Source organism: Poecilia formosa, unplaced genomic scaffold (assembly GCF_000485575.1).
Source record: "Poecilia formosa unplaced genomic scaffold, Poecilia_formosa-5.1.2 Scaffold213, whole genome shotgun sequence".
NCBI lineage: Eukaryota > Metazoa > Chordata > Actinopteri > Cyprinodontiformes > Poeciliidae > Poecilia > Poecilia formosa.
In genome coordinates this window covers 155,828-178,806 of record NW_006800152.1, presented here as the reverse complement: position 1 = coordinate 178,806, position 22,979 = coordinate 155,828, and the positions used below count along the sequence as shown (strand labels likewise).

The following is a 22,979-nucleotide window of genomic DNA, read 5'->3' as shown; positions in this document are numbered from 1 at the left end:
ACAGCAAACATATATTCTTCCTGTTGCGAAATTGAAGGCTGTTAGTAACCATTTACATAATATAATAATAATAATAATAATACTTTTTTTTGCATAACACCTTTCTACACATGCTACAGGAATCAAGTAAAATTACAAACTCAAACAGTCATAAAAGGACAACACTTAAATAAATAGCATGTAAAAAAACAACAAAAAAAAAAAAACAGGACAACAGTCATACATTACAAGATGTTCTGGAAAAGTGTGGTTTAGATGTGATTTGAATGTTGATAGGCCTGTACAGTCACGGATGTGTTCATCCGACTGAGGTGAACATTTTCATTTTAAGCTGATCTCACAAGCTAAAGTCAGCTAAATTAGGCGATAGGTATCTGTCAAGCTCTTAGACATCTACCAATCCCAGTAGTTTTTCTTTTAATTCCCAGAAGATTCATGGTGATATGACATGTTTCTTCTATAGGCAAGAGAATTGTTAACAACAATAATTTTACAAAATGTCACCCAATAAAAGCTTTAAACCCTCTCAAATCCCAGACTCCTAAACACTTAAGACATTTACCCGTCTGCATTTGTAGCAGATAACATCTAAATTGTGGCATTCTTTTGGGGGGGTCTAACGTTTTTTTCTTTTGTTACAAAGTGTAAGTACAGACAAGAACTTGCTGCTTTAGTTCAAAGTTTTATTAGACAAAAATAGGATTCGGCTTTCTAACACTCAAAGCAAAACCCCAAGCAGTTTTGTAGTTGACAAAAATCTTTGTATTGCTCCATCTCGCTGTGACTGTCACTGTCTGCACATCTTCGGTTCATAGTTTACAGTTTATGGCTGTTATCGCCTCCACATGCCCTGTCAGCTTTGAAAGTTACACAAAAAAAGTTACTCATTAAAAATAACAACCCTGATCAAAGTTCCTCCTCGGCTGCTTTCTTGACTGACATGTTTACAAAGTCAGAGAATCATGCTTCTGTTCAACATGGGACCTGAAGGCAGATTGAAGAAAATTGCTGTTCTGATCGGTGTTTTTGCCATTTTAAAGGTAATGAATCTCACTTTTCTATACAAAGTTGAAAGTAAAGTTTTGGCTGAGCATTTTGGATTGAGAAGACCTTCTCGTTGTGTGCTAGGTGCAGGCTGCTCCGACAATAACCGGTTGGTGTCTAATCGTCCACATTAATCATGCAATTTGTTGGATACTTTTTTGGGGGTGTAACACTGGCTTTATCATGTAGATGATGAAGCAGACGCCGGTGAACTTGGAGATGACATTCTTGAAATTAACAGAGGTATTCTGTGTTGATTTTCTCTGCACTGATGTGGTCTAAATAACTTCCACTACCTAACACACAACTTTCATTTTATTGCCGACATTTCAGGGTTGACACATCTGTTTGAGGGAGACATTGCTGTCAATGTAAGTGAGCGGAGAGGATGTGTAGAAAGCATTTGTCCATAAGTCAGATATTGATTTTTCTTGCACGGTGTTCTGTAGCCAAAAAGAAACGCCATCCTTGATCAAACAAGAAGATGGAAGTTTCCCATACCTTACATCCTAACTGATTCCTTAGGTACACATTTGCACACGTTGAACAAATTGTCATAATTTGATGAAACACAAAAGGAAACAAATTCCTTTTTCCTTTTTGATTTAGATCTGAACGCTAAGGGTGTAATTCTTCAAGCGTTTGAGGAATACCGCTTGAGATCCTGCGTGGATTTTAAACCCTATGAGGGAGAATCCACCTACATCTCCTTCGTCAAGCTCTCTGGGTGAGGGACTAGCTTTGTAGCTGGCTAGGTTGTTGCTTAACTTTTATGGGCCAGTCATTAAGTAATACATAGATACGAAGATGCTCATTTGCCCAATAGTTAAATAAAACTCAAGAGAAACAGAAACGTACTTACTGCTTCCTCTGTAAACCCTGCAGTTGCTGGTCTTACGTTGGAGACGACGGGACAGGCCAGAACGTGTCCATTGGAGCCCGGTGTGACACCAAGGCTATAGTGCAACACGAGCTTCTCCACGCGCTGGGCTTCTACCATGAGCAGTCCCGTTCAGACCGAGATGACTACGTCAAAATCTGGTGGGACGAGATTGAAGAAGGTGGGTGTCTGTTGTTTTAATTTCACATTCAGTCAAGCGTAGAGTGGCCATTTGAAAACCAGTTGGTGAATTTCAGTACAGCTGACTGGGAGAACTATTGCAGTAAAGCTACTTTTGTGGCAGCGTGTTACTGTAAAAATATTTGAAGTGTGGATACAAGCATAAAAATTTGTTTGCTTACGTTGCATATTTTTCACATTTTCCTTTAGCCTTGTGAATTTCAGGATGACTGTCAGTTTTCAAGATGACTGCCGTTTTCGATCCTTTTAAAACGATTATCGCCATAAAGTGATACCGGCTGTCATGACTTGGATGAGCTTTATGTTAGGTCAGATGTTTTCGACTTTGGCAATTCTTTTAATATAACTTTAAAATAATATGTAGCAAAATGGGCATCTATCAAAGTTTGTGCTTATTCCGTCGTAAGGGAAAATTTATATGAATATGACTCTATGCTGTTTGTATAAAAAGTTTGATAGCTCTAAATAAAACATAAATCAGAAGTATTCTGGCTTGACAACTAGATACATGAGTAAGCTGTGAAAACAGTGTTTAGCTAACATGTTGGACATGTTGAGAAGAAAAGAATGAATTATATATTTTAAAAGAAACCCCTACTTGAGCGACAACTGAAGTGATTCAGTCCTCCAATTGGTGTTTACAGTCGAAAAAACCCCAGCTTTTATTTTGATATTTCACTTCCGCTTATCAGCAAGCTAATTGGCTTGCTGATAACTAAATATTTAGTTATGAGCTAAATATTTAGTTTGTAAATTAAATACAATTAAATGTGGAAAATAAATATCTATTTTGGTACACAAATATTTAGTTTTGACCATACTGTTCCCAGTTATTTATTCCAGCTCTGTACTTTATAACTGTTGAAAAATGCTGAAGTAAAACTTTGGTTCTAGTCATGCTTCTTAGTCCATCATATTTGTAGTTGAATGAAAAAGCTGAATGTTTCCAAACCACAAACTTGAATTTCTTGGTTGATTTTAAAGCTCTAGTTTATCTGTGCTGCCATATATCACTTCAGATACTACTTTCTAAGAAGTTAAAGATTGACTGTTGATTTCAACACACTTTTCCATACTATTGGTGCATCTATATACTATATTTCAGAGTAGCAAAACTAAAATGAAAATATATTTTTGTGTGCGTGTAATTGTCACAAATTAGGCACTTATTTTGTGCCATAATTTAATGGCTTTCAAAAATGTATTAAATATTACTTCCACATATTCAAATGGTGTATTTTCTACAGTTATCTAATGATTATACTTTCATGTTGGTGATAATGTAGCTTTGTCCTTATAGGGAAGGGACACAATTTCAACAAATATGAAGATGACTTCATCACAGATTTGAACACACCGTACGATTATGAGTCCATCATGCACTACAGACCGTTTTCCTTTAATAAGAATGAAAGCATCCCCACAATTACAACCACTATACCGTACTTTAATGATGTCATTGGTCAACGGCTGGACTTCAGCGAAGTAGACATCACCAGGCTCAACCGCATGTATGACTGTGGTGGGTATTTCTACTTTATTACTTTATCACACATTACAGATTTGCCTTTGTTGTTGTTGGTTTTTTTTTTTTTTGGATGAGTAATATCTTAAAGGATCTAAGTCTTTTAAAAGAAAGCACCAGTTCTCCAAGGTTACGGTTAACTGTGGTGACCTTTGGTTTTTATATGGATGTTGAGAATTTTCACCTTTATTAAGATTTTGTTTGATATCAAACATGTTTCAGCTGAGACACATACTCTGTTGGATCAGTGCTCTTTTGAGCTCATAAACATCTGTGGAATGATCCAGAATGAGGACGACAACACAGACTGGGTCCAGACGCTGAGCAGCCCAAGCGACGGGGATCATACTCTGGAGGGACGTTGTAGAGGTACTGCCAAGGTTTCATAGTCATAAAGAAAATCTTAAACCAAAATAATAAAAAAAAAACCACTGAAGTGATATAACAACATTTGTCATTTACTGAAGCGTGATCTCTTTCAGATTCTGGCTACTTTATGAAGTTCGACACTTCTTCCGGTGCAGTGGGCAGCACCGCCCTGTTGGAGTCACGCATCCTCTATCCAAAGAGAAGTGAACAGTGTCTCCAGTTCTTCTACAAGATGACTGGAGCAGCCGGAGACAATCTGGTGATCTGGATCAGAAGTGATGATGGGACGGGAGCCGTGAACACCATCAGGAAGATCCACACTATCACAGGTGTGTTCGCTTAAAAATGAACTTGCGTTAAATTAGGAAGGTCTAGTGTTTGGGATTAATATATGACTGATAAAAGTAACCAAAGGATTAATAACTACTTGTTTATGTTTGTTTCTTAGGCGACGGCGATGATGCCTGGAAAATCGCTCACGTGAATCTTAAAATGTCCAAAAAGTTCCGTTACATCTTCCAAGGAATCAGAGGATCGGCCGGCTCCTCTGGCGCCATCTTAATCGATGACATCACTCTCACTGAGACCGTCTGTCCCAGTCTTGTCTGGCAAATCCGCAATTTCACTGGTGTTCTCGCCACAACTCCCGTCGGGACGTCTGTAAGGAGCAAATGCGTTTATAACGCAGAGGGCTATTCGTTCGGGGTCAGTGTCTACCCGAATGGAAGAGAGAGCGAATACCCGGATTACATCGGCGCTACGTTGCATCTCTGCAGTGGGGAAAATGACGGAGTGATGCAGTGGCCTGCAGAAAACAGGCAGGCCACCATTGTAGCGTTGGATCAGGACCCAGATGTCACACTGAGGATGTCTTCCACAAGAAGCTTCACCTCAGGTAGGCAGAAATTTGCAATGTTCAATGTACTGCTGGTTCATGACTCTCCAAACAAGTCAAAAATGCCTGTTTATCTGATGAGCTGTGCTTTCACAACTCTCAAAACCATATCCCTTAAATTTTAGCTGTTGGTTATTGCACTAATTGACCTTTCACTTTTGTTTTGTTCCTTCAAAGAATTTGTCGTCCAACATTAATAAAGCATGAAGATTTTCTGAGAAGTCTAACCTGGATTTCCTTTTCCTTACCAATTTTTCACTTAGACAATAACACCCGCTGGGACAAGCCGACCGCCACGTCTGATGCAGTCTGGGACGAGAGCTGCCGGTGCTACCGGGGTCAGGATTACGGCTGGAGCACGTTCATATCCCACAACCAACTACAGCGGAGGAGCTTCCTCAAGAATGATGACCTCATCATAACCGCTGACTTCAATGGTTAGGATGGAAAATGCACATTTCTTCTGAGGTGTATATTTCTGACACGTCTAAGATGTTTATCAGAATGTCATTCCATCAGATTTGACCCACCTAATCAAGACTGAAGTACCAGTGGAGCGCTCCGTACAAGGCAGAGACCTCCCAGACAAGAAGGAAGGTCATGAGGTGGAAATGAAACAGGAAGCGCCAAAGCACAGGAAGCCGCGCGCCGCTGACCCCTGCCACCCTAACTTCTGCCTGAACGGAGGCGTGTGTGTGGAGGCTGGAGGCAAAGCCTTGTGCAGGTTTGTGCTTTCATGTTGGATAGGTACGATATCCATGTTCATGCAGCCATATTTTGTTCCCACTCAGTTACCCACAGAAGAGGATTAGGGCCACCGAAAAGCATGAGAAGTAAAATCTGGCTTTAATCAGAATCAGAATTGTTGAGGTTTTTTATGCATCATAGACTAAATCCAGTCTTAGTGCAAATCCTGTAACAAGGAAGAAATTGTTGTATGATTATTTTCATAGACGTTGCATGTTGTTTACTTCTGGAAATTTCTTGCCTCAATACAATACAATACAATGCAATACAATACAATACAATACAATACAATACAATTGTCTTCATGAGTATTAAAGTGAAAAAAGAGAATTCTTGATTGGATACCAATCCACTAACACAGGACCAGTGTGGACCTATATGACTTTTTCAAATTTGACATGAACAAATCTATGACATCATATTATATTAAAACATTTGTATGGGTGCTGTGGTGGTGCAGGGGCAAAGCACAATCCACATATGGATACCTTAGTCCTCCACATGGCCATCGCAGGTTCGTGTACCGCCCTAGTGACATTTGCTGCATGTCTTCCCCCTCTCTGATTATCCACTCTCCTGGCTAACCACTTTCAAATAAAGGCCACTAGAGCCTACAAAACCTTTAAAAAATTTGTATGTCACTTGAATATGCTTAGAAATTCTCATTTGATTTAGATGAATTAGAGCAGAATTGGCTCTAAATAAAACAGGACAGTGGCTTTTGAGAACTGAATGTCTAAAGAAGCTTGATCTATTTCCACATGATCATTTTGTAGCAGGAGCCTAGGCTGACTTTAAACAAATGCAGGGTATTTTTGTGTCTCTGTTGCCACAACTACTTGTCTGTTATTCTTACCAACCAGGTATGCAAAACTGATACAATGTCCACAGTGTAGTCTTATTTATGCTGCGTTCCATTCACACTAGTCCTGTTTAGTCCGGTTTAATTAAACTCTGGTTCATTTGTTTACAAAGTGATTCATTTGGGGAGGTTTGACTTGAACTCTGATGTGGACCAAAAAAAGTGAACTCTGGTCTACCTCAGTCTTTGGTCAACGCCCTTAGTATTTACCCAGAAAGCAAGGCATTCTGGGTAAATACAACCAAGACAAACCCTTGAGTCTAGCGGGAGAAATGGCTGGTGATGTTTTGCCAATGACAAAAGACAACCGCTAAAATCTGATGCCACCGTTTTTGTTTAGAAAGTTGCGTTTGTGTCTTCTTCAGGGATTTTTGAGTCATTTAAGTAGTTATTGGTACAGCGCCACCAGAGGCGAGAGGGTGAGCAAGTTTTTCAAAGGATTTGGTTCATTCGACAGCAGCGGTCGAACCACACCCGTTGAGAATATAACAAATGACCAGACTATCAGGTGTGAAAACACCCTTAATGACAGCAGCTCAAGGTGGAAAACGAGAAGAGGAGAAAGCATTAACATATGAACAGAAACGTCTTGTCTCTCTTTCCAGGTGTGCAACAACCCAGACCACCTTCTACTCTGGCCCGAGGTGTGAGGAAGTGAAAATAGACAGAGGCATCCTGGGAGCTCTCATCGGTGGTGCTGCAGGAACTGTGGTTCTAACGTTGGCCATCTTCGCTGTCATCAGGAGATCTCACACCAACCCGTTTTAAAATGTACGGGTTCTCGTTTAGCACAACAAAAGATTGGACCAGTGATGGAATATGGAAATGTTTTACATTAAAAAATGAACTCTTCCATTCTTAGTAGAGACGGAAAACACTGAGAACAATGATACAAATAGATTATTTAGCAGAAGTAGTTTCAACACACTCATTTGGTGTGCAATAATTTCTGTTGCATTATAGGCTTTAATCAACTAAATTAATTTATTAATATTGTTTTAGTAGCACATGTTGCCATGGTAATACATTTAGGGAATAAAAATGTACAATGGCGCTTGAGTTTCTAAACGTCTTTATTTCACTATAACTTCTAATACATACAGAAATATACAAGTATTGTTTACAGCTTGTAGTTCATCAAACTATCTTAACTTCTTTTTTAAATAAACCGATCACAATCAGACTTGATAAAATTGTACTTTGTTCTATATACATTGGTTTGGAACAGAATGCAAAAATTTGCATGAAGGTTGCTATTTGTACTGAGAAGCATGCAGTTTACAGTTAAACAGTCACTTTTCACTATTTGCGTTATTTAATTAAAATTATAATAAATAAAAGCTCCACACTGACCCTAAACCTAAAGAAAATATTGGTTATTTAAATGGGTTGCTTGTCTCATTGGTCAGTGACACATATGGAATGTACTTCTACAGTATATATGCATCATTTTGTAAATATCACCAACTCACTGCTAATCATCATTAGTCTACTTGATTGGGTTTCGTTTATGTTCTTAGAGAAACCAGTTACACATTTGGAAGAGTCTACAGATCAAAATCTACCACATTGCAAACTTCAAGAAGTGTTCTCTCCTGGATCACAGGGGGCGCTGCGGTCACCAGAGCTGCTTTCTGTTTCCACTGTCTGAGGCACACAAATGGCAACATTTAAGATCAGAGAATAAACTTTAGAAGTTCAAAATGTTAGTGTGTTGCCAACTGACTCCTTTAATTAGATGGTAATCTGTAAAGCTAAGTTGATTTTTTTGGTAACTCTTAAAGATGAAAAACACTAGCATGTGGAACTGATTGTGTTATTGTTTCAAGATCAGACTGGATAGCTAGCAAAAGATGAAGTTATTAGCTTATTTATAACCAAATACAGAAGAGATGGTACCAGGGTAACCTAAGGAAAAGTTGTGGACCACCGTGTCTTTAAACTTGATTTGGCGTCCAGTTGCTAGACATTCCAGCGCTGTCCCTCCTTCTGCCAGTTGGTCCAACCAGCAGTGCTGTAGTTTGCATTGCTCTGGTGTTTACTGTGCCACATTATTTTCTTAACCAAAGATTACCCCCATGAGCCACATAATATAGTCTTATAATATGGTACATGCTGAGCAGGCTGACCAATGCAAATCAAGTTCTCTAGAAAAACTGTATGTGATGTTATAAAAAAATATGGAAGCCTGTCATCTGGAGTGTCTGTGCAAGGTTTCAAAATGCTGAATGCCAGAGTTTTATTCAATCTAATTTTTATTAACCGTCATGATTCACCTTGGCTTCTATGTCACAAACCAGTCCTGCTTTTACAATGTTTTTCATGTACACTGAAACATAATTTGGTGGGAAGTATTGATGTTTTGAAGGCTAAATGCCAGTTTTAAATTCAACATGAAGCTTTGAAGTTACATTTTCAAAATAGTGTTAGCTAAAATTAATGAGCCAAGGATGTGTAAAAATTTTAAAACTGGTGTAGATGGTGAAGGAGGACATTTATGAAGCTAAACAAGAAAATTAAACAATTTTAGTTACAGTAATAAAATATTATTTCTTGTCATTCTGATATTTCCACAGTCTTAGCTTGACAAGTAGTTCAGCTCTTATCTGCTCTGGTAGCCTGCAGTAGGCTGTTTACTTTACCAACAAACATGCTAACTCTCAATGCTAGCATTGTTCTCAATGAGTTTCCTTAAAAACAAAAGCTGTTTGTGGTATTCACTACAGGAAAAACTTCCAGACAGCTGACATTATAGTTTTTTACTAGATGGAATCATTTAGGAATATTTTGGTTTCAATGATCAAACAGCTAAATGACACCTTCAGGTAGAGGGAGTGTTTTAAGTTACCAAAAACAACTGTTGAATGTCAGGCCATAGTAGCAAGTCCGAAAACAAAATCAGAGGAGAAAAGGTGATAATATAAAAATAATAAAGAAACATTATAATAATTTAAATGTAATAAAATGTGACTATATGAGATCATTTACTAGCAAGAAGTCAATTTAAGTAATTTTGGTTTGATCACGAGTCAAGATAGAAATGTACAGCTGATTTAACATGATATTTAAGCATTTAAATATGTATTGGTCTTTATATTTCATTAACATATTGGAGAACAACAAGACAAATTCATATATAATGTGTACAACAGGTTTGAAAGTATGTAGTATGTATGATTGGGGTTAATATTTAGCGGGTAAATTGACCTGAAGTACCTAAACATACTGTTCTTGTAAAACCTGTTTATTAGGAATCTTAGTCCATCAACAGGTGTTGGGGCCATGATGTTGGAGATCACTTCATATAGTTCCACATCATAGCACTTCCCCCAAAAACTGTACAGCAAACATGATGGTTGTGTTACCATTTAAAGATTCACAACTTTGGAACAGGGTTAAACTGAATCACCATATAGATCAGCATATGAAGCTGGCTGATTTATCAACACCCTGAACACTTTTATAACTTATACCATTCTCCTAAGCTTTACATTCAGGAACATTAGTTTTTAATCTCAAATTGAAAGTCAATAATAGACCATGTATAGGAGATCTTACCTTTATCATTTGTCTTTTGTGTAGAGTGTAGTTGAACTATTAGTCAGTTTCTTGGTACTATCAGTGTCTTTTCCAGTTTTTGCCTAAGGAAAGACCCCAAAAACAAAGTGATTTCTTCTGGGTGTTTCCATCATATCATAGCTTCCAGCTGATCGACTACTTACCATTATGATTCTAATCACTTCCTGCCTCACCTGGGGATAACACAGACAGAATGATAGTAAAAAAAAAGTCTTTCCATACAGGGGACTGTACTTCAGTACTTCAGAGTCGCTGGTTTTATTTTTTGGTTCCATTTCACCTTTATGTTTTCAATAAATTAAGAAGTACAAAGCAAAGTGTCTAAAAGACAAACCTACCTTTTGCTCTCCCACACAACCTGTTAGCAGAATGAAAAGACCCTGAAAGAGAAAAGCAAAAGCATATTTTACAAGATTTCTATAAGGAGCCACCACCTTTAAAACTAATCCTGTATTTTTGCTTTCTTCTTTATCACTTAGCCCACTATGTACATGAAGTGCTTCCTATCTTCTGGTAATGCAGACATTTTACATTACTAATGTAAAATGTTGAAAGGGTGTTGAGTAGACCGTGCTTTTTTCCCCTCCTTTTCCATGGTTTCGGGTTCCCTGTCATCTGACCGAGAAATCTGCTTCACTCTTCCTGAGTGTCAGGGTGTTAAAAATGGTTTGTAATCACAAAATTAGCTGTCCCTTACATTTTGTCCATGCCGTTTAGACATAATTAATGATTGATATGATCTTGTGATCTGACAGATACAGCAGCTGAGTTTCAGAATCATCTCAACTAAACATGAAATTGCAAAACAGTTTTTCAACCTTTTCACCTTTAGTGGTGTTTGTATCCTGTACAATTCAAATTAAATTTAAACAAATCAATCAAATAGGGGGTTGACAATCTGGCTGCTTCCATGGAGATGTCTTCAGGTTAAAGCTTAGTTGAAAGACCTTTTTGCTAAATTTTGACCATGACTTTTGGGGGCTTGTTAGGCTATAGGCATTCTGTATATTGTAATATTAGTCTCCTCATCTACCTTATTAAAGACATAAGGTAGATGATTCCGATAGTGAGGACATTTCTGATTCACTGTCCTCTTTAGATGATATTATATTCTATTTGGATGTATCCAATTGATTTTGGTGACAATTTAAGAAAACTGAATCAAAGTGTTTGAGCAAAGCACAGCACTGGCTTAAGGGTGTCCAACATTTTGCTTCATTTTAATTGTGTCGGAATAAGTTTGAAAGTCATTCTGGAAAAAAATGAAATTTTAACAGGGATATTCACACTTTTACGAGCAGGTGTGCATGTACCTTATATTCAATGCAAAAGCTGTTTCCGAAATGTTATTTTGGGCTCTTTGTGAATATAGTGGCTCACTGTTTGCTGATTTGCTTATTTACCATCAGATTACAGGAGAAGATATGTACAGTTCTGACTTCATCAATATGAATGTCATGTTTACTTGGCTCTTTAGCTATTCATTGAAAACATTCTTTATTTGGGATGAGTCAATGATACAACATACATCTTCAATGGCTTTTGAAAACTAACTGTTAAGGTTCTAATTTAATATGGAGTTTTTCTAATCTATACAATGTTTTCCTTAAAAATATTTGACTTGTCTGTGTGGACAGCTGCAAATTTCAGCCTCCCACACCTTCATGTTGGGTTTATAGGCCTGTCTTTCAGTCCGTGGTTATGTCACTTTACTGATGTTCCTGCATCTTCCTGTTAAGATCAGCCTGGTCTGTTCAACTGTTGTTCTTAACTACCCCAGACAGTTTTACTTTATGTAACATGGCTGAACCTTGGAAACAGATTTGTGTTCAGAATATGACCCAAAGCACAGCTAACCTGGTCTTACAATGGAAAGAGAAGGCACACACATAACATTTGTCAAATGGATCCTGTAAATATTTGTCAATATGACTATGTATACTACTGACTGCAAGTTTATGTTTGAATTGGGCAATTTTTGCCTAAGGACAAAAATTTGCCAAACTGTTATTATGTTTGGTTTAATAACAACTCCAACTGAAGCCCATTTCACATCATGGTTCTACAAAAAATACGCGAGCAACTAAAGGCCTTAAGTGTCAGGACAATACTCTGAGATCACTGGCGCTTCTAAATATTTAATTATCATTAACAGCCCCACGCTCGGATCGGCACTTCTGTCTTCGCAGTGGAAGATGGTTGTTTACAGCTCAGGCAATTCACAGCATTGAACTGTCACATTACATGCGTCATGACCAAACCATAGTGGTTGGGTAAAATAAAACTTCAACAGCAAGCAATCATTCCTCAACATCCCAGGGTCCAGACATTCTGTACAAAGCAAAGCGAAGAAAGAGGAGCTGTTTTTTTTTTTTTTTTTTTATCAAGCTAGCAACTCCCTGTTGTTCTATCAACTGAGAGGAAAGCATTCAGGGCTATAGGCACAAGCAAAATTGTTGTGGACCATCTCTGTCGTGTTATTTGCATCAGATCCTGGTTTTGTGCTCACCTATTAGCCAAGGGGTGTATTGTTTATGTGTTCTTTTCAACCCCTCCCTCGCCCACTATTTCTTGATTTCTTTCAGTTGATCGTAAGGTGTACAAAGCACGTGAAGATCACGGATCGACAATGATGTGAAAGAGGCTTGAGAGTTGCATATTAAATTACCTGGAAAGAATTGAGGATGACGAAGGCGTACTCTGCAACCTCATACAAGGGGTTGTTTCCGTCCAGCATGAGTAAAGCAAAGCCGATGATCCATGTTACTCCAAAGACGGGAGCTAGAAAGACAATCACTTTGAGAATGCTCTTGGCTGTGTCCTTGTCATCTGATTTGCTGCTGTCTGGTACAGAGGTCTTCACCAAGGTGACAATGACAACCACCATGGAGAAGAGATTTGACAAAATAATGGTACCCACAGGAAGAAGAAATGCGTGAATGGAGCCCTCTAACAGCCGGACATACGTTAACCAACAGGATTTTCTATCATAGTAATCCTGCTCTTTGTATTTGTAATACACATAGCTGGTTCCCACTAGTGCAATTGGTACAACATAGCCTACAATGCTGGAGAGGTACATGAAGACTCTTTTCCTGACTGGGCTGAAAACAAAGATGAGTTGGTGGACGAGCATCACACTCAGACAAAGCATCCAGCAGAACATCGTCAGGTAAAACAGGTGCTTGCAGACGGTGAAGGTGAAGCACCAGGTGTCGGAGAGCTTTGTGGGTTCAGTCGAAGCCAAGAAGCTGCAGTCTGCGAGCAGGCGGAACACGGCAATGTTCACCACGGCTGTGTGACGGAAATGCGACAGGTTCGTCTTCGTCACCGCTGACCACACCAGGGATTCGACGAAAAGAAAGATCAGCAGGGAGAAAATAGACACACCCAGTCCAATGTTTGTAATCATGTCAAGGATCGAGGAATCCTTGACGTTGGCGCTTTTGGACATGAGGACAGAGAAAGAAGTGAGGTGGTTGCATTCACAGAGTGTTTGGTTGTCGTCGGTGACATTGGCAATACAGCCTTCACTGGACCAGTCTGTTTTATTTGTGTCCCAGAAGACACAGAGACGTTCTGTGGCGGTTGGTTGCTCGTCAGGGAAGAACATTTTAATCTTAATATCTGAATCACTGTTACCTACAAGGGTGGCTGACAGCAATATGCTGCTGCGATTTCTGCCTGGGAACTTGTCGTTTTTCATTTTTTCCATCAGATTCTTCACACCCAAGGTTTTCATGGTTCCATTGGTCTTGTTCAAATTGACATCAATGCCAAACACATTAATGCTGCAGTCATCACTTGAGCAGAATTTGAGCTCCAAGTTTGTACTGTTGAAACCCTCACTGGTGTTGATATTGATGTTCTTCACCAAAGTCTCCACACTGGAAAGGTAGTTTGCAGACATGCCGTAACGAATTGTGTCATTTACCGCACTCCAGCTTGAGTTGACCATATTGCTGGCTGCATCGACTAAATCCTGTAAGATATTAGGAAAACACACATGCATGTTATGTGGTAATCAGGTTAGTACATTATCAGTTTGAGAATAGCATAAGAATGGTAGCTGAAATTAACTCATATTTCTGATAGTATGAGTAAGTTGGAGTTAATCTAATATTTGATCTATGTGGCTAGCAAGACAATGTATCCCACAACTGCTAATGAACTCTTTAAAGTGAATATTTTCCAAATGACATTTAGTTGTAGATATTACCTACTTTATATCATCATTTTGAAGATCATATTATTTACTAAAAATTACATGCATTTTTTAGCAATCAGTGTGATGATTGTGCCTCGACATCTCAAAAATGGTGTAGACATAAAAACATTTGAAGAAAAAAATACTTAGAGTAGTGCATTAGTGTTGTTTTACACTGAAACTGAATATCAACAGTAAATGATCTTACAGGAAACACATCCTCATTCAGAACAATGTTGACTGAAGCATTGGCCATCACTCCTATAATGCCAATGGAAGCACCAATGTCAGCAACGTCATCACCAGAGCCATCGGAACTTAAACTAGAGCTGTTCTTGACTCCTTCAAATATGTTCATAGCCACTTCCTGTGTGGCTCCAAGTCCATTCAGAAAATTCTAGAAAAAACATCAACAGCAATGGACAAGCAAATATTAGTATGTAAATCCTGCAGAAATTATGATTTTCCTTTTGCGTCCTTAGTGGTGAAAAGATAAAGGAAGGTGCTACTGCTTAATATCTTCAAGCCTTGCAATTTGCAAACATGGTTGGTTGATATTTTGAAAGTCTAATAAAAAGCATATGCATTAAGTCATGTCTTCTCACTGGCTAGATAAGTGTGACATTCTGTGTGGGTAAATCCAAACTCACGTTAGCTGCGTCTGTAACTTTGCTCAGCTCCTCACTGATGCATTTGGAGAAAACATCTTGCCACATTCCCTCCTTATCACATATACGTGACTTGAACCCAACCCTGCCTGGTGGACAAGTCTGATTAATCAATGTCACATCAGCCGGAGTTTTTAGCCAAATCTCATTGTTGAGAGTCTCTTCTTTGCAGAATTTTGCAGTTTCTTGAGAAAAAAAAGGATTAATGTCAATCAATGTAAAGGCAAGTTAGAAGTATTGTGTCAACTGTGTCAAGTTGAATGGATTCAATACCACGAAACACAGGGATTTCCACAGTTGCAGTCTTTTTCTGATTTAGGCTGTTTATAAAAGTGATTTGCACACGTTGTGGGTCTTTATATTCACATTCCAGCTGACGGTTGTAAGTGAAACTTATTTGACTTTTACCTGCTACACAAAGATTGATGTTTCTGTCAGGAAGTTGATTTAAGTTTAAGAATAGTAAATGTACAAAAAACTGTAGAATTATCTTACCATTTGTCTCTTTGTCATTTGGATCATTTGCACCATTGTAGCTCCAAAGGTATTTGTATTCCTCTTCAGGCTTTGGGATAGTTGCTATGATATTTACAGAATGATTGTTGCCAGAACAATCTACAATCATAGGGCTAAACTTCATGGTAATTACATCTGGCAGGGGAGCTACTTTTATGGGAATGCTGGCAGTGTGTCTGATTGTTCCAGTTGTAAATCCACACTCATATATACCTAGTGGGAAAACACAGATACATTTCAAGGTCTTACCTTTTCTCTTTCAAATGACTGCTCATACATAGCTTGAGAAATTTTGGTTTGAGCCACACTTACACATAAAATGGTACTTAATGCTTTTGTAATATAACTGGGAAAGTAAAAACAAACAAACAAACAAACAAAAAAAAAAACAGTGCACCATGGGGATATTTTGAGGTCATACTGAATTGTATTCAGTAAAGTTTCAAAATATTTCATCAACCTTGGACATAGACTTTTCTGTTTCCACGTTTTTCTTTAGCTACATTAAGAGATGCTGTTTTCCCGTTTTGTCACCTTTCAAGGCCTGTATGTCTCTACAAATCAGGTGAACAGGCAGCAGAAGAGACTGAACTGAAATAATACTGCAGGCCCAGACTGCATCATACCGTGTGAACTACCTGTCTGGGATTCTGAAGCATTTCTTCATTATGACGTTTATTTTCCCTTTAGAAAACTTGATTACATAGTAATTACATACAATACACACTGAGTTTAGTCTCATCTTATATATCAAAGCTGGTTTCAGTTAAACATTAAGATAATCGAGGTAAGGTTGGTATACTTGCCTGTCCATACACCTGTTACTTTTGTTACAATAAGTTCCACACAGGATTTGTATACTTCATTAACACAGGCCGTGGTAATTTGGGTTTGAAGGCCTTTATTGATCGAAAAGCGCTCAGATGGTGTACTTAGGTTCCACCCAGCGCTTCCTGTGGCTTCCTCCATTACGCAGGCAAGATTAATGTTGGTCTCATACTTCACTGTATCGTTGGGTTTGACAGAGACGTTTACCATTTCTATATCATAGTAGAAGACAGAAAGATCAGTCAGATTAGCAGTCCAGGAGTAATTCCATTCTTTGGTTTACAACCTCCCAAAAAGTGCCTCTGCCATGCATGGAAGGGCAGCGTTTTGCCTGAGTAATCAAGAAACAACGTTATGATAAAAGTACCACTGCTAATGAACATTATAGAAAGCTTTAAGAAAATAATAACAGACACTCAGTTGAGATGTGAGGAACTGATCCGGTGCACTTTCAAAATAACTAAACATAATAGAAATCATTTTCACATTTTGGCCTAGTCCACACATAGCCAGATATCTTTGGAAACATTTTCACTCGCTTTGGCCTTTCGTCCACACAGAAACTCAGTTTGACATAATTAAAAACTGTTATTTATAAAAACTCAGACAAAAGTGGCGAATTGAAAAAACTCTATTTATGTTTGTGTGTGTACATATGAAAATGGAGATTTGCAGTCAAAGTCCACATACTTTGACAAGTCCAAATATGTGGATTTGTCGAAGCAAGTCTACATATTTGCTTTGACATGATTCCCAATTGACACTATCTTGTGTTTTGTTAACTTTATATTTTATACTCAATTTAAAAGCAGTTTAACCTTCAGATCTTTCTACACAAACAAACATCCTGGTGCCATGGTTAATTCCTAAAAGAAAGATGTGATTATTTTGAAGCAATCTGATTGGCTGACACAGGTTTTAGCTTTGTGCTACACTGCCCCCTATGGGTTTAGCATGTTCAAAATAATGCTAAGGGCTGGATTTATGCAGGTTCACGTGGATGAAAACATTTTCCTGTAACCGATGCGGGAAAATAATTCTAATTTATTTATTTTTTTTTTTTATGAAGACATGTCTATGTGTGTACAAGGCCTGAAAGTGACATCACACAGATCATGAAATACGAAAACGAAACTGTGAGAGTTACTGACTTTTAGTGTCGACGTAAATTGGAGCCGATGATAGGTTGACAGTCAGACCATTGAGAATCTGTTGAAGCTTAGGAATGTCTAATCTGACATAGACATCCATCTGAAAGTCAGCAAAGGCCGGCTCTAACAATCTGCAGAGGATTTGGAAAACATAATGGATAAAATAAACATGTCTGTGAATGGAAACAGTTTGTTTTTTGGCAGAGAACCGGCAATTTCTGGCAAACTGACTATGTGCTTACAATGCACATATTCAGTATAATTATTTACTGCTTTACTTCCTTCCTTTAATCCCTTTCTTCCTTTCTTCCTTCCCTATGCTGTCTTTTTTGTCTTTTCTTATTCATATCTGTATTCCCTTCCTTAAACCATTCCTTTCCCTCCCTGCCATTATTCCTTCTTTCTGTTTTTCTTCCCATCCTTGGTTCCTTTCTCTTTGTCTGTTTGTGTTTTTTTTATAGTTGCAAAATTCTATATTTAAACGTGAGCACAGAGAAATTATCTACAATTAGTTTGTAATAAGCTTCTGAATTTTGGAGTTAATTATAGATGTGGAAAGACAGCTCTGCAAATCTGAGTCTGAAAGTGTGTTTACTACACACTTTCACTTTTCCACGTGAAAGTGTGTAGTAGACTCTGATCACAGTCATTCTTGGAAAAAAAAATCTCCTAATATCGGTTGTGTTGTATTTGTCAGCAAAACGACAGCATCGTCCAAACCTCGGCCCAGTGATATTCACGGATCCCACGCCATTCATCATCCTCAGCCCAGTTTCAAGCTTAAACAGAGAGAAAAGAGTAGTTCTAACACTTAGCTGAATGTAGAATTAACCTCTTCTGAGACTAGAGCGATGCATACCATCGTGGTTTGTGCGGAAGTCCAGGACCCTGCAGTCAGCTGTACAGATCCATTGATGACAACTTCCAACAAATGACAAAAATGAAGATGAATTTTGCCATGAAAAAAAAAGGTTTGATGCAACATCAAAGCATATCCAAAAGGTAGCATGGTTAAAATCTTCAAGACTTCCTTGTAGCTGGACAATTTTCAAAAACTGTCAGAAGGACTTCGACGAACGCTTACCGTTGAATTTCTCAACGCAGATGGATGTAGCCTGGGACACATTTTTCAGACATGTAGCTTCAGTACAGCAGCCATAATTGTAGCAGACCTCATTGCTCCAAGCGTAGCCTTTAGAGCAGTTGCAGCTGTATTCTTCTCCAACAACCAGGCATTCTAGAGAGTGACACAGAATATAGATTTCTGTCACCAAAGGTACGAGAACATTAGCTTAGAGCACACTGTAAAATCATTTGAGAAAAAATGTGAGAGATCTGATGAAGTCCTGCATTGTTCACGCTTTTACAAAAGTACAATTCAATTAAAAAAAAGAACTTGAGATAGTACTTCCAGTCCAGAACAAATACTGGTAAAATTGAAATATTCAAAGACTCAAAAAGCAAAGAATACAATGAAAAAAAAAGCCGAAACAGAGTTCCTTTAAATCAGGTGTGTCAAACTTATTTTCATTTTGGGCCAAATCAAAATCATGAATGTTCTTAAAGGGCTGGTTGTGCTGAATGTATTGATAAAACCTGTTCACAAACTGTTAAAAAAACAATGAATTCTTACAATTAAATAACATTGTTGAACATTTTTTCAGTCCCTCCAGGATTTTGTGATTCTTTTTTGTCATTTTTTGCAATAAAAATCAAAGTGTTTATGATACTAATTTAGAAATATTTGCACTTGTTTATGACGGTACAAGGGCTCACTGTGTAGATCGTGGACTATATAATCTGACATCATCTAATGCTGAGGCAGCTGTTTAGTACAGGTAAAAGTTTTTGACAATTTTTGAGAAAAATCTGCAATAAACTCCCAAACAGAGTGTGGATTTGTTGATTTTGTGTGAATTTCCACAATAATTCTCAAGAACCACGAGGGACAGATTGATATAATTTGTTGGCAAACAGATAAAAACTGCATTGATTTATTTGATAGCATAATATTTAAGTACACTTAGTGTTTAGTCTAGAATCTAGAGGGCCACATAAAAAGCTATGTTGGGCTGGATTTGGCCCACGTGCCTTGAGTTTGACGCATGTGCTTTAAATCAAAATGAAAACCCGCCTGTTTGGAATTGCCTTTGATTAATAAGAAGTCTTTGGATTGAAGCATTTTCAGTTTGCTGGAGCAAACTGAAAATTGTATTTTCTGTTTGTTGTGCTGTGTTTTTGTCATGTCAATCACTTTGAACTTCCTTGTTGCAGAAATGAGATACAAATAAATTTGACTCGACTTGTTGACGAGAATTGGAACGTTTTCTGCTTCTGCTTTAAATTCTCATAATCAGGATCACAAAAACAACCAGACTCACTCGGGTGCAACAGTGGTACAAACATGACTAAATGCAGCAGGAGTTCCTGAACAAACTGTGACCCACTTTAACACACCGCCCACTGAGAACTGCATGGCTATCTCCGCATCAAGACATTTCATCGTTTAATATTCGGTCCAACAGGTAAAATAAATGCAAAACTTCATAACAAGTTTCTGTTTGCATTTTAACAAAGATAAAATAACATAAAAAAAAAAACAGTTTTTCACTCCAAACAGACACTACTTTCCTAAACTAGTAGTTCAACAAGCTCCCGCCTGCCCACTAACTTCATGCTGGAACAACTCTGAGGGGAAAACATTGTTCAGATAGGATACCTGCGACCAGTTCGCTGCTGGAGATTGTCACAACGTTACTACCCACACTGAGGGAAATGGTTGGCCTCCAACTCGCCAGGATGCTCTCAGACGTCAGCGTGACGTTGCTCTCTACCATCACCTCCGCAACGTAGATGTCTTGATAAAAGAGGAAGAAGATGAGTTGACAAGCACAGATAGGATACAGGTTCCCATCCTGATGTAATAGATTGACAGTCTATTTGGAATGAACTCATAAATTATACAGTGAACAGAAAGAAAGAGATCTTGAGTCGTAGTGTTTGTGAAAAATGTGTTTTGTTTTTGCGCGTCTCCACTGTGCTGTCAACTCTCTCACCTTGCGAAAAAACCTACAAAGGCAAAAAATAAGAAAACGCCATAATTAGTATCTGTGTCAAATTGACTTGGGCTTACAATGTTTTCCTGAGCAAAATAGATCAGGCTGTACAAATATAAAGTTTGAGAAGGAAGGTTGTCTCTACCTGGCACATGCACAGGGCGCCGACCAGAAAAAGAAAATGTTTGGTCCACATTGCTCCTCTGATGGGAAAAGAAAGACAAAAGATTTAAAAAATGCTCAAAGATCATTTTCAACGAGGACTCTTCCTGTCCTGTCAAACACTACGGTTTGTTCAAGAACATACATATGTAACCGACTACATTAAAAAAAACAAAGTTGTTGGTGTTCACAAAGACAATAAAGACATTCTCCTGAAATATCACAGTAATGACAGTTACTAATAATTTTCAAAAATAACCTCAGCTTCAGTTTAACTTTTTTTTGAAGTTACTGTGACAAGTCTAGGTGCACTGGAATTATGTGTCTGGGGGTTTTCCAATTAAAAAAGAAAAACAGTGCAGATCTCATGTAGTATTTTCCCTTCCTAACTGCAGCCAGAGGAGCAGGTCAAATCACATTGAAATGAGCAAATATGAAATACATAACGATGAAAAGTTGATCTCTACAACCAAAGAAGTCGAAATGTGAAAATATTAATGAGAAATGTGAATTTAAAGAATATATCTATCTCCCTACTTCTGCTTAACCCACCTGGGTCATTCTGTAGATTTAGTAATTTTTCAAATTTATATTTCTAAAGGCTGCTTCCACTTTTTCATACGTCTTTAAAAAAATCTGTTATTCTACATTTTTTCCCCTTGCAATTCACTAAAGGTTTGAACATTCTATGTAGCAGTTTCATTTCTTGCTTGGTCTGTTTTTTTTTTTTGTTTGTTTTTTTGCAGTCTTTAGAATTTCAAAGAAATATGGTTATATTAATACAACCATTAATATGAGGGTGTTTCTTTTAGCCCTTCCTCTGATACAGTATCATCTCAAATTGTACTTTCTTTTAAGAAGGAAACTTATATGTGGGTTCCATTACAAAACAGTTCTTCCGAGTCAGTTTATAGAAGCTATCACAAATAAAAAGCACAACTAAAATCATTTGCATTTATTTTTAAGTTAATCCAAAATTTATTTAAAAATTAAATTAATTTAAATTGTAAGTCACAAAAAGCATACTGTTGTGACTTTGAGTTGCTGCATAAATCCTGATTAAAATACTCAACAAAAATATAGAAAAATGCAGAAGATTTTTCTGCTTTCAAAACAGTTTTGAAAAACATAAACATGCTGGTTTACGTTTAACTTCTTTCACCCCAGACATTTTTTTAAACAATTTATCAGCAGGTATCTGTTTTTCTTTTTCTATTTAAGGTTGCGCGGCAAGTATTTTCCTAAGCAAACATGTTTGCATTACTTTGCATCTGAGCTATGAATGTCAGTAAACTGGTGCTTTTTTTTTCTTCGTCTGATACAGGAAACTGCTAAACTCTGCCCGCAGAAGCAGCTGTAAAAAACCAGCACAATAAAACGTCTGTAAACGCAGCACGTCCTTTAACCCACAACATTTTCCTGTTGGGTTGATGCCTGCGGCTCATTGTTTCTGAAATCTGTCCAATGGCACAAGTTGGAGTTTTTTTTGTGTGACATCACTTCTTCAGTTATTAAAAAAAGCTTAAAAACAAGTACAGTAACACATTTCCTCTATAAAATACTAAAATATATTCATATAAATCTATGCTCTCAGAACATGATATGATATCTTGAAGCAGCTTTATCTCAGTTATTTAAAAAAAGGACATTAGCTGCTACAGGTCAAAGTGCATTACACCAAATGAAATGTTCATTAAACAACTTGAATAAGTGATCAAGCATGAAAATGATTTTTAATATTGCTATGGATATGAAATTGAATGTTTACTCAGATTTCTTAAAAAAAATGTGAAAAATGCCATGAAGTCATTGAAATCAATCTAAAGCAACTCTTACCTTTTTTTGCTCCAAATGTCTAACAGAAAACCAAAGTATGAAATGTTCTGACTTTAGCTAACCAAGTAAGGATGTAGTCCCATATCTACCAGCAGCTGATCAGCGATCAGAATCCCAGTAAGTGTGCACAATCGTCTCTAACGCCGGCTTATGCTGAGCAGGGTGGTGCTTTTTTTGGGTGGAGGGTTGGATGCTCTTTTGACGCAGCTTTCTGTTTGCAGCTCATTTGCATCCATGGCTCGTCTCCAAGCCAGCCGGGCTGCTCAGGGCAGGACCCGTGTCTTCAGGTTTTCCATGGACATTTGTCTACCAAATCAAGCCGTCTCCTTCAGGAGCGGTCACTCGTCTTGGGGTTAGTCTGAGGTTTGTTCCTTAAGATGACCTCATGGTACCTTGTTATCAAAAGAAGAGAGAGGAAAAAACAATCAAACACATTTTCATACATTTTTACAT

General features: G+C 37.8%; 2 protein-coding genes across 2 annotated transcripts; one reads left to right on the top strand and one right to left on the bottom strand.

Moving 5' to 3' along the window:
• The first annotated feature begins 163 nt into the window (after positions 1 to 163).
• Positions 164 to 7,704, top strand: mep1a.2 (meprin A, alpha (PABA peptide hydrolase), tandem duplicate 2). The gene is made up of 14 exons (XM_007567736.2): positions 164 to 1,040; positions 1,129 to 1,153; positions 1,234 to 1,287; positions 1,378 to 1,415; positions 1,494 to 1,569; positions 1,654 to 1,771; positions 1,930 to 2,105; positions 3,426 to 3,647; positions 3,873 to 4,019; positions 4,133 to 4,348; positions 4,468 to 4,914; positions 5,178 to 5,351; positions 5,434 to 5,638; positions 7,129 to 7,704. The coding sequence occupies exons 1-14, from the start codon at positions 963 to 965 to the stop codon at positions 7,289 to 7,291; spliced, it is 2,139 nt and encodes a 712-aa protein (XP_007567798.1). The 5' UTR covers positions 164 to 962; the 3' UTR covers positions 7,292 to 7,704.
• adgrf3b (adhesion G protein-coupled receptor F3b) lies at positions 7,579 to 22,712 on the bottom strand. The gene is made up of 18 exons (XM_007567735.2): positions 22,527 to 22,712; positions 20,674 to 20,731; positions 20,529 to 20,541; positions 20,192 to 20,329; positions 18,557 to 18,709; positions 18,332 to 18,393; positions 18,193 to 18,251; positions 17,473 to 17,603; positions 16,300 to 16,533; positions 15,473 to 15,706; positions 15,251 to 15,388; positions 14,960 to 15,162; positions 14,518 to 14,706; positions 12,771 to 14,084; positions 10,441 to 10,482; positions 10,246 to 10,275; positions 10,082 to 10,164; positions 7,579 to 8,170 (listed from the first exon to the last, which is right to left on the bottom strand). Exons 2-17 carry the CDS (start codon positions 20,722 to 20,724, stop codon positions 10,087 to 10,089), a joined length of 3,069 nt encoding a protein of 1,022 aa, XP_007567797.1. The 5' UTR covers positions 20,725 to 20,731; positions 22,527 to 22,712; the 3' UTR covers positions 7,579 to 8,170; positions 10,082 to 10,086.
• Between the last annotated feature and the right edge of the window lie 267 nt (positions 22,713 to 22,979).